This window comes from Elgaria multicarinata, chromosome 9 (assembly GCF_023053635.1).
Source record: "Elgaria multicarinata webbii isolate HBS135686 ecotype San Diego chromosome 9, rElgMul1.1.pri, whole genome shotgun sequence".
Taxonomy (NCBI): domain Eukaryota; kingdom Metazoa; phylum Chordata; class Lepidosauria; order Squamata; family Anguidae; genus Elgaria; species Elgaria multicarinata.
The window spans coordinates 37,976,100-37,994,387 of record NC_086179.1 but is presented as its reverse complement, the minus strand read 5'-3'; the positions used below and the strand labels follow the sequence as shown (position 1 = coordinate 37,994,387).

Below are 18,288 nucleotides of genomic sequence, written 5' to 3'. Positions count from 1 at the left end.
GTTTGAAACGGAGAACGCGCCTTCTCTCGTGTAGCGATGTCGACGTTGGCCGCTTTTGGCAAGCTCCCGACGCTTAACTCCGCCACCATTTTGGTACGTATTGGCGAGGAAGAAAAGCAGCGCGCAAACGGGTAATTTCTCTGCCTCACGGCCTCTTCTCCGATTAAATTTTCCGGCGCTCTCGGCTCTGTGGTAAATTTTGAGCGAGAAAACCAGTCCCCGCCTCGACCAATCAACACCACGCCAATAGCAGCTTAGCCCGCCTTCAAGCTCTTCTAATTGGTAGTTCTGTTTCTTAGTGCTGTCCCATTGGTTTTCGGTTTTCTTTACAGTACACAGCTGCTTTCCCTAATAAAGGCGTTCTGCTTCGAATTAACCGTGCAACAGCTTTTGGAGTATGGCAACCTCCTCATTCCTAATGCCCTCCAAATGCTTGGACCACATCTTCCAGCAACCACTGACTAGCCCGCGGTTGATGGGACTTGAAGTCCAAAACATTTGGAGGACACTAAATTGGGGAAGGCTGCTGTAGGGCTTCGCTATTGAATAATTATGTAAAGAAGGGCCTCTGAGCAGATACAGAGGTGGTTTCCCCCCTCTGAGTGTTTTTACGCATCTCCAGCTAGAGGAAAGGGCTCCAATGGCACTTGTACCTGCTCTGAAGGTTTGAGCCCATGCATGTCTTACAGTAAGCACTGGTTCTACAACTAGTAGTGGGAGAAGATACATCTGCTCATACTCCCCCTGCCAGGTAAACATTAAAGTATAGCAGTCCTGTCCCCTGCTGAACTGGGTAACTTTAGACAAGGACCTGATAAAGGAAGAGTGGGGGCAGAGGAGATGTTTGCAGAATAGGTAACTGTTTTTTCAGCTATTGGCCTAATTTTCTTTTCTTTTTTAATAGATGGTGGGGACAAATGATGCTTTGCTGCAGCAGCTTGCAGAGACCCTTCTTAAAGAAAAACAAGATTTAAAAATAAACATGTAAGCACTGAAAAATAGGCAATTCACTTTGAAAGCTTAACTGTGAAAGTCATCATTTTTAGGTCTCATGTCTGTTTTGTGGAATTCTATAGTAATGCTACTCTGAAGTAATGGATGTCTTGTTCTACAAGACATATATGTTGTGGGATAAAGTACAGTGTTCTAAATGAGGGAAATCCTACTGCTTAATGGTCCTTGCTATATTGAAGTTCTCAATTTATTTGCATGTGTCCATTTTCTGAGACCAAAAATTTCTTGGCTAAGACTGAACCTGAATCAAGCATCACAACTACCCAGGGTTATTGTAAACCTTGGGTAATTATGAATAAGCAGGATCACTCCTGCTGAGCTAAAAAAACCAACAAGGCTTTGTTCTTGGCTTGTTCACCATGAAGTCTGAACGCAGAACTCTGGGTTATTGAGAGAGCTACAACCCAATCTCCCCCGACAACCTACAGCTCTGTATTTGAGCATCATGCAAAACAACCCAGGAATGTGGTGTCCCTGGGTTGTTTCACTCCACCCAGCTACAGTGGCAGGAATCAGGTGGCAAGAACCAACTCGCTCACTCCTGCTCCTCTTAGAACAACCCAGAGTTTTAAAAACACTGGATTGTGTGACATCCAAACTGGGTCACTGTTAAGAAAGTGGATGGGGTGTTCTAAAAGTATAGAACTACATAGACCTTCATAGATCTAATAGTGTTGTTGCATTGTCCAGTAAGTGCAGAACAACTGCACCCATTCCTAGACTGAGATAGCATGGCCATTGTGATCCATGCATTGGTAACCTTGAGATAGAATTACTGTAATGCGCTCTATGTGGAGCTGCCCTTAACGTTGGTTCAGAAGCTCCAGCTATTGCAGAATGCAGCGGCTAAGTTACTGACTGGGATGCCTTGCCACATACATATTATGCCTGTACTAAAGGATCTACACTGGCTACCAGCCTGCTACCGAGCTAGGTTTTAGGTGTTGGTAATCATATACAAAGTCGTATACAATTCAGGACCAGGTTTCCCCAAGGAATGTCTCCCTCATACCATCCTCCCAGGCCACTCCGATCTTCACGAGAGGCCCTGTTGTCCATACTGCAGCCTACAGATATGTTTAGTTTGTTTTTCTCCCAGTGATGAGCTAATGTACCAGCCTCATGATATAATTTTGTGTGTGTGGTTTTATTTGTTTTTATTCTTTGTAAACACCTTCAGGTTTTGATTAAAATGATGTGCTTTATTGCTAATAAGTAAAATTATAAATACCATCTTCAGACTTCAGATTAAGGGTGGGAAACATGTGGCCCTCCACATGTTGTGGGATATAGCTTCCATCATCCTTGACTATTGGCCATGCTGGCTGGAGCTAATGGGGGTTGCAATCCATCAGTAACTGGACAGCTACCAGTTTCCCCACCCCTGCTTTAGATATAGTCAATTCAAACTAGCACAGATGCTTCATTTCTGCTACATTCAGTTTTGTATGTTTGCTGTGTATCTCTTGAAATGCTTTAGTTGAATGCATTTGTGCTAAGGTTTTCTGTTGTCTTCTTCCCATAAAGCTTCTTTAGGTTAAATTTATGAGTTTCCTAACATTGACTAAAAATGAACTTTGTTTCTCTCAGCCACTTGACAGACTCTCTTCCTTTACCCGCGGAGAGAGATCACATCCGACCTAGGATTGATCTGATTGTCTTTATGATTAACATTCAAAGCAAATACAGGTATGAGCAAAAAGGATAGGTGTGAGGAAAGGTGGTGTTTTGTTTTTTTAAAAAAGTTATCGCCATTGTGAATGTGGTAAGCCCAGGTTCAGATGCCTGCATAGCCATGAAGCCCATAAAAGAGTCTTGGGCAACTTACTGTCTTTCAAATTATGCTTTCTTACTTGATGAGATCATCCTTTTTAATTCACTTTTGTTGCCTTGGAGTAAAAGTGGGACTGATGTAATGAACAGTGACCTGGTAATATGACAGTGCTATGGTGCATATATTCTCAGAGAGGTCAGAATATACCATATAAGCACAAAAATGCCTGACCATGCCTGACCATCTTGCATTACTCTTCTACCACACTTTCTAAATTGTTCTTGTAACTGGGGGCTAAATTACCAATCGTAATGAATGTTGACATTTTGATTTTCAGATTTGGAACTGAAACACTTCACAAGTTTGTACCATTCGGGGGTGTTTCGATTTACTCCAATACATTTGGAAGTACGTAGATCATTCCCACAACTCCAGCCCCATTAAACCAGTTGGTTGTATCTGAATAATAAGAGTAAAACATCATAGATCAGGAAGTGCCTTATCAAAGTAATTTATTTTCACAATTCTGAATTCAAATGATGTCTGAAAACAATGGTCTATTCCAGGTGTTAACTGAGATGAAAGAAGTTATTCTTTTTCATTAATTGATTTGATTTGTACCTTGCCTTTCTAACCAAGAAAATGGCACCCAAGCAGACATTTTTAATCAGGATATAGAAAAGAGACTGCACGGGTTAAAGTAGCCATCGTGGCCTCTTCCTCTTGCATATTTGACTATGATTTGCATAATTGCCTGTGTTACAGCGCAGATTGCTGTGTTGTCTGAACCCAGCATGGTGTGCTCTGTGTGTGTGGCTTATTATCCATGCCACAACCTATCACTTGTTGTGTAGGTAAGAAGCCACCCCATAACTCAGTAACTTGTGCTGTATCGCAGGTAATTATGCAAATTACGGGGGTGATGGAAGAAGCCACAAAGCCTCCTTTTGCTCCCATGATCGTCTGAACACAGTATTTAGCTTCCATTGAACTGGTTGTGACTTTTAATTTCAAAATAAATTTGCACATGTGCTCACTGAGCAGATCCTGTTCCTTGTTTCATTCTTATGATTTTTGATAATCCTTGTCGCTATAGAACAAGTACAAGATAAAAATGTTTAATCACTCCCAGGAGCCTCATCCCAAGTTCTGTTTTCTTTTACTTTTCCTTCCACCAGTTTTAAAGAGATTGAGGCATCATTGGTGCATGTAGATGCCAACTTTTTCCTTGGAAAAGTGTGCTTTCTGGCAATGGGTGGTATGTATGAGATACCTTTCCTGTTTCAAGCTTTATATTTCAAATGTTTTTACTAGTTAATGCCTTTAAGACATCAAAAAAGTATCTATGCAGCAGGTGCATCGCTTTGAATTCAGCTGTTGAATTCTGCTTCTGCAATCCTCCAGCTGTATAACCGTTTGCATTCCTGCTTAGTTTGTTGGGGACTGACTTGTTACAGGAGAAATAAATGGTTACAGGTTCTTGTATTGATACTATCTGGATCTGCTGGGTTAAATAAATCAGATGAGAAACTCTAAATTGTGCTGGTCTATTTCCGCAAGACGATGGGACAAAACTCTTAGTAAATGTTGCTTTTCTATTGTCTTTTTAACACACACACACACACACACACACAAAATCATAGGTTTTGGACTGTATTCTGAAAATTAAGATAAATAGAACAAAAGATATAAATCCAAATAAAGTTAAATAAAACTAAAGATATAAATAATAAAAAAGTGTAATTTGGGGGGAAAGGACATTGGAGACCTGAAAATGTCTTCCTTTTCTGTTTTTGTTTTTTATAGTTGGCAGAATGAATCGAATCAGTGTGGATGTGAATGCTATCTTGAAGTTGGCAGATCGTTACTGTAGCCCTGTTCTATTTTGCGAGCTAGAAGTAAGGATTATTATTATTTTACTATACATAGCTTACTCTATAGGGTCACCAAATCCATCTTGCAAGTCAGTACTGATGTATGCCAGTGTGGGGAGCAATAATGATAATTGAAATACAGAATTAAAGCCATTAAAATCAGATGGTGCAAGTAAAACCTTGGCTGGTTAATCAGGGAAGGCTTCCAAAGGAAGTGAGGCAGGTGGCTACCAGGAAGAGGGCCTTCTCTGCTGTGGCACACCGGCTGTGGAATGAGCTCCCTAAGGAGGTTCGCTTGGCACCTATATTATATGCTTTTAGATGCCAGGTGAAGACCTTTTTATTCTCCCAGCATTTTAACAGTCTATAAATAAATTTTAACTTGGTGTTTTAAATTTGTAATTTTGCATTGCTGCTGTTTTTATCTGGTTGAGCTTTTATATTGTATTTTATATTATGGTTTTATACTGTTGTTTTATACTTTGAATGTTTTTAATTTTTGTGAACCGCCGAGAGAGCTCCGGCTGTTGGGCGGTATAGAAATGTAATAAATAAATAAATAAATAAAATTTAAATTAAAGTCTTCAGGAGGTGCCAAAAATGAAACCATGCTAACATCAACAGGCAGGGAGTTCCATAGAGAGGGGCCCAATACACGACATGCCCTACTCCAAGACGACTCCAAGTAGACTGCAGTTCTAATGCATATACCTTGTTCTAGAAATCCAGAAAAGGAATGCCTTATTGTTGTACACAACATTATAATGCTTTGATCTTATATTTAAAAATAAATGGGGGAAAAACCCAAGGAAAAACACTTTAAAGACACAGTCTCTCTCTCAAAATACACAGTCTCTCTCCGCTTTCTCCAGATATGGGGCTGAAGCTTGTCTTGCTTGCATGAGTTATTATGGAGATATTGTGATGCTCCCTGCTTCAGGCAGATTATGGGACTGGATTGCAGTAGGTAAATATAGGTGGTGGAGTGTGTATTTGTTTGCTGCTTCTATTTTGGCGTCACTAATATTCCTGTGTACCTTCATCAGATCTTTTCTGTCTCTTTTCCAGTGTGAGAACATCAGAATTGCCACAGCTCAGAGACTGCTCCGGATGTTGCAAATATGTGCTGGTCATATGTCAGGGATAACTGCCCTCTCCTTCAGTTCCTTAATGAAAAGCTCCATTGATGATTCCAGCTTCATGGCATAAAGACATTCCTTTTTTTTTTTAGTTTTACTTTCAGTGGTTTCTGAGTGAACTGAATGTTTCAGGATTTTTAAAAGGAAGCAACATCACTCGTTAAAGTTAGAGCTCATAATGACACATGCACCCCCCCCCCTCTCTGTGTCAGAAATAAGGTTTAAATTTTAAATTTAATGTCGGGCAGGAGAATTAGAAATGAAGGTTAAGTAGCCTCAAAGCAGCCAAATTGGTCCCAGGGATTATTACCGATTTGTTTGCTTTCTAGATGTGCATATTGTTTACCCACATGTATGTTTGGCTTAGAGGGGAATATTTAATACCATGTGTTCAGAAACCAAGTCCTGTATAGAACAAGCAATCAAATGGCCAGAAGATAGGCAGAGGTAAGGCAGGTAAATGTAAAGCTATGTTGAGTCCCAGAACTGATTGATGGGGTAAGCCATTTAGTTCCAGAAGTGCAGCTTCTGGTTGGCAGCTCCAACTAAATAGAAGGGGTTGCCATTCAGAGGTTTTGAGCACCAGCATAAAGAGGAGGAAGTCTCCCTACAGTGTTGCACACCAAAATATGCTGTGATTATAATAGACTAAAAATGATGCTTTGTTGAATAAAGCAGTGTCTTAATGACAAATTGGACAAAAAGAGCAGATAATTTTGCTAATCGTAGAGAAAGGATCGATAGATGCACCTATCCGGTCAGTTGTTCAATCAGCATAAATAATATGTGTATTTGACAATGTTTCTGCAGAATAGAGAACTGATAGTACAATAGTTTCAATCACTCCTAGTACCAGAATATGGGTGGATTGAGAATCAAGATGCACATTTTAATCTAGGATGAACATTTGAATAGTTTGAAAAGGAGTGCGAATAGTATAGAAACTCCTAGAAAAAGTGTGCATCAAAAATGAAATACTTTCTTTTTCCCCTTAAAAAGGGGTTTAGCTTTCCCACCTGAACAGTTCAGGTTAATGATTGGAACTTTAAATTATGGTTAGCTTTAGAATTGTGTTTGCTTTAGCAGCAGGTAGAGACAGCTTTTGTCTAACTGCTGAAGGTATAGTTGCAAGACATGCTTACATTCTGCTCTGTATATGAAGAGGTGGGCTTATTTCTAGACTTGGATCCTACAAATCTGATTGTGAATAATATTTGTATTTTAAATTAATATGATGTCATAAAATAAACAGATCCAGACTGATTTATTTGTTTACTACTACATTTCTTGATTTTTAGAAATGAAGGGAAGCAAGTGTTGCTTCAGATGTGTTAGATTTCCTACAGCTCAGTGCTCACTGTGTAGAAGGTTCATAATGTGTTGAATGTATTTATTAAAGGGACTAACTGGTGTTATGAAGGATAATAAATCTTTAATGGTATTGTTGGGAAAATAGATTTGTAGTTAAAAAAGCTCAACGTTTCAGATACTAGGATCCTTCATCAGGAGCTACAGTCAAAGGACGAAGGGTCCTGGTATCCGAAACGTTGAGCTTTTTTAACTACAAATCTATTTTTCCGACAATACCATTAAAGATTTATTATCTTTCATAGCACCGGAGTTAGTCTCTTCTCTCGTACCGCTTAGTAATGCTTTTTCTCTTTTTTCCACATCTTTATTAAAGGGACTGCCATTTAGGGCCAAGTCCTCAGAAAGTGGCTTATATAAACACAATACCCATAAAAACATAAGGCAGCAGTTGGAATAAGTAGTAATAAATAACCACATTCAGTTGAACATACTATTAAAATAATTCAGCACTAGATCAAGCAATAGCATAATATACTTTCAAGAAGACATGACTGAAGAAATAGGTCTTTAGTACCTATTTTGAAGGCTTATAATGACGGGGACATAAGAATCTCAATTGGTTGCCCACCCCTATTCTAGGTGGTGGAAAAGGTTGTCATGGAGAACGGCATTAAAAACCACAGAGATGATTATCTAGGATTGTATAGCATTAATCACCTCTCTAGTCCAGTTCTTCAACTCAATCATGGTCAATTTCGGTTGCCTATAACATGGAGGCAGCTGTATGTCTCATCACCATCACCACGTTCATGCTTTCAAAACACTTGGAAGTCAGAACCAGTCACTGTTGCGTATGTGGGTAGAATGGAAAGTATCTCTTTTGCAAAAACATTCTTGTGGCACATTAAACATTAACATACTAGGCTAAATGGCCATGAAATGCAAAGAGGTAGCATGAGAAATCCTGAGTCTAGCTACTGCAATCCTTGCCTGTGTGATGCCTTGCAGTTCTCCCTGTAACCACAAGATGGTGGCAAGACCTTTATTAAATACTTACCGTGTATTCAGGCTTCCGAATAAGCTTCCTAATACTACTAATTGTACCAGTGTATCTGATCCATGAAACAGAATTCCATAAGGAAAAATTCTTAATACAACATTAAGCAGCCATTCTATCTGCACCATTTCTCACAAAAAAAGAAGTGTTTAAAGCCAGGGGTATTGCTAAGCCTGGCTCTGGCCCCAAATCTATTCCATGAGCACTAGATGATTTTCTAGAGGAGATCACAACTGGGGAAGGAAGGGTTAATTCCTCCCCATATGTTGCAATTCCCTGCAGAAGATCAACTACCCACCCTCCCCTGCATAGCAATGAAGCCTAGGAAGGACAGTTGAATTGGTGCTAGTGGGAGTCTTTGTCTAAGCTGAATCATAGAATCATAGAACAGTAGAGTTGGAAGGGGCCTAAAAGGCCATTGAGTCCAACCCCCTGCTCAGTGCAGGAATCCACGCTAGAGCATACCTGACAGATGGTTGCCTCTAGTGTGGGGGAGCCCACAACCTCCCTAGGTAACTGGTTCCATTATCGTACTGCTCTAACAGTCAAAGTTTTTCCTGATGTCCAGCTGGAATCTGGCTTCCGGTAACTTGAGCCTGTTATTCCTTGTCCTGCACTCTGGGAGGATCGAGAAGAGAACCTGGCCCTCCTCTGTGTGACAACCTTTTAAGTATTTGAAGAGTGCTATCATGTCTCCCCTCAATCTTCTCTTCTCCAGGCTAAACATGCCCAGTTCTTTCAGTCTCTTCATAGGGCTTTGTTTCCAGACCCCTGATCAACCTGGTTGCCTTCCTCTGAACACGCTCCAGCTTATCTGCATCCTTCTTGAATTGTGGAGCCCAGAACTGGACGCAATACTCTAGATGAGGCCTAACCAGGGCCAAATAGAGAGGTACCAGTACCTCACGTGATTTGGAAGCTATACTTCTATTAATGCAGCCCAAAATAGCGTTTGTCTTGTTTACAGCCATATCACACTGTTGGCTCATCTTCAGCTTGTGATCTACAACAATTCCAAGATCCTTCTCATTTTTAGTATTGCTGAGCCAAGTATCCCCCATCTTGTAACTGTGCATTTGGTTTCTATTTCCTAGATGTAGAACTGGGCATTTATCCCTATTAAATTTCATTCTGTTGTTTTCAACTCCAGCTTATCAAGATCACTTTGAAGTTTGTTTCTGTCTTCCCGAGTGTTAGCTGTCCCACCCAATTTTGTGTTATCTGCAAATTTGATAAGCGTACTGTGTACCTCCTCGTCCAAATCATTAATAAAAATGTTGAAGGGCACTGGGCCCAGGACTGAGCCCTGCGGTACCCCACTCGTTAGCTTGCCCCAGTTTGAGAAGGTTCCGTTGATAAGCACTCTTTGAGTCCGATTCTGTAGCTAACTATGAATCCACCTAATAGTTGTTCCATCTAGCCCACTTTTAGATAGTTTGTTAATCAGAATATCATGGGGCACTTTGTGTAGAGAATTTATTGGCTGGCTTTGCCTTCTGTGAAATTTAAGAAAGCTGTACTATTTTTTTTCAATATGTGCATACATAATTATAAACAGCATATTCAAATGTATGCAGATTTGTTTTCTATGGGCTCGGGCCCCACATTTGAGGGTCTAGCAACACCCCTGTTTAAAGCTCCATCTTCCCTTTTGCTTTTATTTCCTGTCTGTCTTAAATAGGGCAAATGCCAGAGCAGCTGGGATTAATCAACCATCCATATTAGTAGGTAGGTTGTTCTTTGCTGTTTCTGTGCTAAGTTTATCCAGAAGACAAATTCCACTGAAGTCCTTCAATATGGAGAAAAGAGGGATAATTCCATACAACTGATGGGAGCATTGAGTAAATATAAATTGTAACTTTATTTACCCACCATACAAAATCTTCCTCATTTATAAAAAAGGCCATCAGTTTTCTGAAAGATGGGATGCCCCTTCCATCAGGAGGGAGACAATCCTCCAATTCTTCAGCCTAAGGGGTTGCTAAGAGCGGCCCAGGACATCACTGCATGGTCAGGGGCAGAGCAGCTCCATGCAGCTTGAATGTGGTAAATCTGATTACTGAGGCTAACAAATAGCTTCATCACACCAGCGTTATACTGTGCAATCACTGCAAATTGTGTGCAAAGGTCTCCGAAGTTTTCCATCTTAGAATCTGCTTTTATTGTGAAGTTTTCCAGTTTATAATCTGCTTTGACTGAAGTACTCCCATGCATCCTGCTTTAATTGTGCTATAAAAATTGAGGTATTTTGCTAGTAGTTTTCGAGCGAATCATTTGTTGTTTTCCAAGCAGCCACTGGGGTGCAGGAGCAGGATTTGATATGTTTAAAGAAAATTTAAACAAATGCTTACATTTGCATAAGCTTTAAAGATAAAGACATCAAAATTGGCACAGTAATAGATATTAAGGAGAGCTTTAAGCATACCAAATTTGAATCAGATTGGGTCATCCATTGATTTTTTAATGATTTTTTTACATTTCCCCCCTTAAACCCTTTGCAAAGGATCATAGGAGTGCTGCCGCCCGGGGTGTGATTTAGCAACAACAACAACAACGCCAACAGCTTAGTGCTGTAGGGGATAATTTGAGGGAAACAGGTACGTGAGATGAAGCTAAAAGTTGGGACAACCAAAACCAGCCAGGAAAACACACACACACACCCTACAACATGGCCAAATGCTGAGCTTAGCAGCAGCCAGCATTTCTGCCAGAGATATGCAGCTGGCTGGGGAAGCGCATCCTAGGGGAGCAGAGTGGAAATCGTGTTACTAAAACTGTTTAAAACTTGACTCAACAAGAGCCCTGGAGAACAATATGTAGAGAATAATTCTGCACATTAGCCAGAGGTGATTGCACATGAGGAACAAACATGACCTACTCTGCTAGACCGTGTCTTTCCCCATCTCTTAATCCTTTGATTTTTATGCTGCTCAACATAATAACAGAGGGTACTTAGTCACCTCCTTCCCAAGAGTGCAGGGAAGATTAATTAGCCAATGTCCATGCAGTGCTTTGAAGATGAAAAATGCTAGACGCAGGCAATGCTCTCTGTGTTGAACTTGCTGGAGGATGAAAGCCTGTTCCAAGCAGCTCTGTTCTTTTAGGTTTTGCATGCTGAATTTCAAATGGGAGCAGGAACAAAATAATCAGTGACTAGACTAGGAAAGCATTACACTAAAGGGAGAATTAACTTGCTTGTGTATATGTGTGCGTGCATACATGTGCAAAAGAATAAGGCGCTACGCTGAACAGAGAACTCCATTCATTTATTAAACGGAAGCAAGGGCATTGCAGGATGCTACAAGCATGTATGATTAGGACACCCTATGCTGAACTCAACTCTCAATAGTGCCGTCAAAATTAAGGACACACATTTTGCATGCAGTTCTTGAATTATGGAGGGGAAGGTAGGAGGCCCTTAATAAAACCCACAAGCCTCATCACTGACTCCACTGAATTATAGCTGAGGACACACACACACACACCCCATCAAAAAACAATACCTAAGGCAAAAGGAAAAGGGGCTGACCAAGGGCAAGATGGATGGATGATATTCTGGAGGTGACAGACTTGACCTTGGGGGAGCGAGGGGTGGCGACAGCCGACAGAAAGCTCTGGCGTGGGCTGGTCCATAAAGTCACGAAGAGTCAGAAATGACTGAACGAATAAACAACAAAAAGGGGGCGGCCTCTATAATTCAAGCTCCGGCTGCAGGTACAACTGTGTGGATGGTAAGGGTTCAGCATAGGGTTCAGTAGAGGTTGGTGGTTATTTATCACGGAAAGCCTATGTATGTTGTCTTCTGTATCTCCATGCAACTGTCTACCAACTGTCTCTGCAGAGGCCACCAGTGAGGGAGGAAGCAGCAGCCAGGCACCTCTCCACCATGCCTGGGTCCAGCTCCAGCTGAGAGCCCCCTCCCTCCTGCTACCAACTGTCTCTGCAGAGGCCACCAGTGAGGGAGGAAGCAGCAGCCAGGCACTTCTACACCGTGCCTGGGTCCTGCTCCAGCTGAGAGCCCCCTCCCTCCTGCTAAGAACTGTCTCTGCAGAGGCCACCAGTGAGGGAGGAAGCAGCAGCCAGGCACCTCTCCACCATGCCTGGGTCCTGCTCCAGCTGAGAACCCCCTCCCTCCTGCTACCAACTGTCTCTGCAGAGGCCACCAGTGAGGGAGGAAGCAGCAGCCAGGCACCTCTCCACCATGCCTGGGTCCAGCTCCAGCTGAGAGCCCCCACCCTCCTGCTACCAACTGTCTCTGCAGAGGCCACCAGTGAGGGAGGAAGCAGTAGCCAGGCACCTCTCCACCGTGCCTGGGTCCAGCTCCAGCTGAGAGCCCCCTCCCTCCTGCTACCAACTGTCTCTGCAGAGGCCACCAGTGAGGGAGGAAGCAGCAGCCAGGCACCTCTCCACCATGCCTGGGTCCTGCTCCAACTGAGAGCCCCCTCCCTCCTGCTACCAACTGTCTCTGCAGAGGCCACCAGTGAGGGTGGAAGCAGCAGCCAGGCACCTCTCCACCGTGCCTGGGTCCTGCTCCAGCTGAGAGCCCCCTCCCTCCTGCTACCAACTGTCTCTGCAGAGGCCACCAGTGAGGGTGGAAGCAGCAGCCAGGCACCTCTCCACCGTGCCTGGGTCCTGCTCCAGCTGAGAGCCCCCTCCCTCCTGCTAACAACTGTCTCTGCAGAGGCCACCAGTGAGGGAGGAAGCAGCAGCCAGGCACCTCTCCACTGTGCCTGAGTCCAGCTCCAGCTGAGAACCCCCTCCCTCCTGCTACCAACTGTCTCTGCAGAGGCCACCAGTGAGGGAGGAAGCAGCAGCCAGGCACCTCTCCACCGTGCCTGGGTCCAGCTCCAGCTGAGAGCCCCCTCCCTTCTGCTGTCACCTGTAACTGCTGAACTTTGCAACTAAGATTGTAGTGCCTGAATTTGCTTTCCTTTTCCCCCTCCTCCTCCTCCCTCCCAATCCCCTTTCCTTTTGTGTCATGTCTTTTAGATTGTAAGCCTGTGGGCAGGGACTGTCAAGAAATACTTTTGTAAGCCGCCATGAGAGCCTTTTTTGGCTGAATGGCGGCATAAAAATGCTTAAATAAATAAACTGTCCATCCCCTTTCAAAGACCCTAGCCTGTGATTTACTCATGCCCAGAACACTAGCAACTTGCAGGCTGGGAAATAATGCTCAGGGATTGCTGAGTGAGTATGGGGGAGGGCGATGTGTGGGCCTTCTGTTGTGACTAATGAATGGCATGAGCATTCAACAGTCAGGTGAGAAGACAGAGGCTGTGGAGCTCTGCCTACGGAGGAATGGATTGTACATTAAGTTTAAAAAGATGAATGGGGAAGGAAAACTAATCCCTGCTTTTTTCATGAAGTTGCCCTTTCATGGTAGTGAAAAGGAGAGCTTTGGTAGGAAACAGAAACAAACTGTTCTTATTTAGACAGTTGGCATGCATCTTTGAGGCCTTATCAAAACAAAACAAAAAACATGCTGGTCTGTTGAAAGTGTCTGTTGAAAGCGTCCCTGACAGGATGAGTGAAAAAAAGGCTGCTCTTCAACAAAAAACGGATTCAAAACCAAGTCAGTGCCAAAAACCCGAATCTCAACACTGTTCATGTTTTGCTTCTTTCCAAAATAGATCCCAGAGAAACTACAGACCAGTTCGCACAACCACTGTGTGTATTGACAACCCTTTCTTCCCACCCTGCTTGTACAATCAGGAGTTTCTTGCAGACCTGAGAACAAGCAGGCGCACACATGCACTCATGCATCCCCTGTTTGATTCATGTTGTTTCACACAAAGCCACTGATAGTATAAGCGAGACTTGAGATTTTGCACATCCTAGCCGTGGACTTTCTTAATGGGTGGAGCTGAGTACTACCGTGTTGAGATCAAATAGCAAACAACTCCAATTCATTTTTCTTCATCTGAAAGATACAGTGCTCACCACACCTAATGTGTGCACATCCACATGTCATGGGTAGCGGCTGTTACTGAGAACTGGTTTGACAAAACCCACGTTGGAAGATATGTGTAAATGAAATTTTAAGATGGTTAGATTCGGTGGAGAATCTGTTGCCCTCCAGATGGTGTTGGACTCCAATTCCCATTAGCACCAGCTAGTATGACCAGGGATAATAGAAGTTGTAGTCCAATAACATCTGGAGGGCAACAGGTTCCCCACTCCTGTGTTAGATGTATGTCAATGGGAAGGTGCACTAGTAGTGCAAATAGTTCAGGTTGTTTCATTTTTCTTTTTGGAATATACATATCTACACAGAAAATGCCAGTGATTGAACATGTGGCATAGTGGTTAGAGTGACAGATTTGACCCAGGGAGGCTCAGGTTCAAAAAGCCAGTAACTGAAGCTCACTGGGTGTCCATGGACCAGTCATTCTTTCTCTCTCAGACTCATTTATCTCAAAAGGTTGTTGTGAGAATAAAATGGGGAGTGTTGGGGGAACATTACATGGCACCCTATTTTTAGAAGGAGAACATAAGAAGATAAGAAGTGCCATTCTGGATCAGACCAACATCCATCCAGTCCAGCATTCTATTCACACAGTTGCCCACCAGCTTCCCACAGGAAACCCACAAGCAGGACTTGAGTGCAACAGCACCCTCCCACCCAACTGGTGAATGTAGGCATACTGACTCTGATACTGGACACGTACACATGTAAGAAATAAATACAATTGCTTTTTAGATGTAAGATTGAAAGCAGTCTATTTCAGAAATGTGTGTCAGTAGTATGTATTGTGACATTTGCCAATTATTTGAGTGCAGAAATAGTCATGAGATTAATGGGGTGGGGTGGGGAGAGGAGTAGATGATGGCTTTAAAAAGGTTCTGATTAATTACGATTTCTTGACTTGCCTGTTTCATATTGGAACAAGTGATGTGTGGAAACAATGGCATGTGATGATTATCTGTATGCATAAGTAAGTGGTACCCAGAATAGAAGGCAAACATACTATTATGCAAGTGACCTTGAGATAATGAGCTGAGATATGTGGCAGGATCTTTCTTCCTGGGATTCTCACCTGGATGAAGGGGCAGGATGGGGTGGGGGAGAGGTAATGATTCATGTGATTTCCTCCAAGCCAACCCCAGGTATCACAAGACAATGTATGTAACCCATTAGTCTTCAAGTTGTGGATCAGCCCCTGATCTATGGTGGGCAACACTAGTAACATTGCCAATGCCATTTTTAAGATTAAAAAAAAAAAGACACACCATCTTTTAAAGAAAGCAGGTCTCATCTTACAGGTTAGATTGAAAGGTGAATTCTGGGTCACAGAATGTTGAATACTACTGGTAGAACCAAACAGTGAATTGAAAGGTAGTTGTATAAATGATCAATGCAATAGGGGTGTGTGGACCCTCTTTCAGCCCATGGGCCGAATTCAATTTCATAGCTCTAGGACTGCATTCCAGTGGTGGGAGGAGCCAAAGGCAAATGGGGCAGAGGGGTCACACATACCCCTGAAATACCACAAATACCAACATATTTTTGCTTAAAGCTCTTACTGCAACTAACTAAGGCCTTAGCTAGACCTAAGGTTTATCCCGGGATCGTCCCAGGGTCATCCCTGTTCATGTAAATGACACACAGGGGATCCCGGGAGCAGGCAGGGATGAACCCAGGACGATCCTGGGATAAAATTTGGGTCTAGCTAAGGCCTAAGTCTTAGGACAGACATTTCAATCCTGTAGAATGAGGGGGGAAATGTGCAAAAGATGGGGGTCCAAGGGAAAGGGGGTAGGGCCAAGGGAAGGGAACCTGCCTTGTGTTGCCCCCAGCTCTTTAAAGTATAGGAAATGTATATGATTATAGCCATGGGTGGAGAAATCAAGGATCTGCTAGCCAGGCCTGCTGTAGCTGGAATCTAGCAGTCTGAAATAGACTTCCTTTGGGAGGGAGTCTTTCTCACTTTCAGAGTGGCCAGCAAAGAGGCAGGAGCCTCAGAGGACCTGGTAGAGAGCATACAGCATTTTTACCAGGCCTCACCTTTTTTTAGCCAGCATCCATTACTTATTTCCTATTAGACCTGACCTTTGTTTTTGACTACCTCCTTATTTTCTATGGACTGTAAGTTATCCTTCTTTGTTGTTCTGTTAAAAGAGACTGTTGAATAAAGAATTATTTGTTGGATTAAAAGAGCAGCTTGATTTAAACTGGCTGAAAAGTGTCTATACGCAGGGCATATAGGCATGGAGACAGCATATGGCTATCTGGGAACCCTGGACGGGCATATTGGGACTCCAGGCAGGCTGGATTTGGCGGGTGGACCTGAAGTTCAACACCCCTGCTGTGGAAGCCATCTTTGCTTTCTTTTTGTACTGTTACTACCTTTTCCTCTTGCAGTTCAAAGAGCTGTGAGACCACAACTGCATCTGCCAACTATAGCTTATGTAAAATAAGAGATACCACTCTCTCCCTCCCTCATACCTGACTGCTCTTTGAGTCATGAAATGGTAGGGAGGATGCCCCAGGGAGCAGAGTATCTTTCTTGCTTCCTAATCTACTGGAGGGTTGCAGCATGAGCAAGCTTTGAAACAGGAATGGGCTGAACCTCCAGCTAGCTCTGCTAACATCTGTGTCCAATGTGCATGGGCCTGGGAAGGGAAAGGGTGGGATATCTACTGGTTTTAGTTTGTTAATGGTTTAATACATTTTGAGCTGTGTACATTATTTATTGCTTTATACTGTTTGAATTGATTTTTATCTGTACGCCGCCCTGGGATCCCAATGATATAGGTCAGGATACAAATGTTTAATAAACAAATAAAATATCATAAAAATTCAGGTAAGCAGGGATTCAGGCCAGGGTTACACATTTACATAGGAGCAGGCTTGATTGTAGGGCTATGTGAATTGTAGGGCTTGGATCATGGAAGTTTTACTGTAATGAAATGACAAGATGATAATATCACTGCATCCCCTTCTTCAGTGGTTCTCCAAGTGTGAGGTGTATCTACATACAGGCCCACTGACAGTTGCCAGTCAGCAAACAATTGTGTCAGGCTGCTAATAAAAGCTATTGTGAGCCAGGGCCAAGGCTGTGAAGCAGAAAATCCAAATGCCATTTCTTTCTACAAATGGTTATGGGATACAATCTACCAGAAAATTCTCCTGTGCAAGTCTCATCGAAAGAAGCAGAGCCAGGTCAGGTCTGTCTGTCTCCCTCTCTGGTACCTTGAATAGACCTGAAATGTGGCAGCCAGCTCACCTTGCCTCATGATAGGACTGCCTTTGAGTAGAGTCTGTAAAAAAAGATATCTTGATTTCCTAGTTGTGGTGCATCTCAAGGAACTGGGATAGAACCCACCCTACCATTAGGCAAAGTGGCACAACTGCCTCAGGCACCAGATGCTGGGGGACCACAGCAGCAATTGTCTGGCCATTCCGCTTGAGCTACCCCTACGCCATTCAGCTCTCTTGGATGACAGAGCTGTGTGCACCTCACTGCCTGACCTACGCCCCTAAGCTAACCTGCTGCCCTCAGTTTAGAGGAGGAGGATGCCCCATTGCCAGTGTGGAAGTGAAATTCAACTGCCAGACCAGTTGATTGGCTTTTCCATATCAGGGTTTTATCCTACGTTTGTCATTCCCTACTCACAGTTATTTATGGTTTCTTCATGACCCTTCAGTTCATTTCTGTATTAAACCAGCACTTTTGGCAAGTTTTTTTAGAGCAGGGGAAATGTGGCATTTATTTGTGAAAGCGAAAGAAAGTGCAATTTCCTCTTTTGTATTTGTGTTAATTCTGCTGTACCACACTGCCACCTAGAGGTTATGTAAACCTCTTACATAACCTCTAGGTTATGCAAAGCAGGAAAGGAAATGCATGACACTAAATGTTTCAGATTAAAGCTGATTCACAGCCTTGTGTACAAAAGCTTATTGTATCTAGAATGGAGGGATAGGATGCCATCTTTTCCTTTGCCTCAGGCAGCAGAATGTCTCAAGCTGGGCCTAGACTGGAGGCTGTACCTAGCCAAGAGCGATGTAGCCTTGGATTGGGGGCAATGCTATGAAAGATGCATCTGTAAGAAGGGGCCTAATTTCTCAGTTTTGGGATATATTGCTTTGGTCCTCTCCCTGTGCAAAGGTATCACGGT

General features: G+C 42.9%; 1 protein-coding gene across 1 annotated transcript; it reads left to right on the top strand.

Moving 5' to 3' along the window:
• Positions 1-7,041, top strand: CENPM (centromere protein M). Its single transcript, XM_063134653.1, has 6 exons — positions 1-93; positions 905-984; positions 2,605-2,703; positions 3,967-4,046; positions 4,595-4,686; positions 5,731-7,041. Exons 1-6 carry the CDS (start codon positions 37-39, stop codon positions 5,869-5,871), a joined length of 549 nt encoding a protein of 182 aa, XP_062990723.1. The 5' UTR covers positions 1-36; the 3' UTR covers positions 5,872-7,041.
• The last annotated feature ends 11,247 nt before the right edge of the window (positions 7,042-18,288 follow it).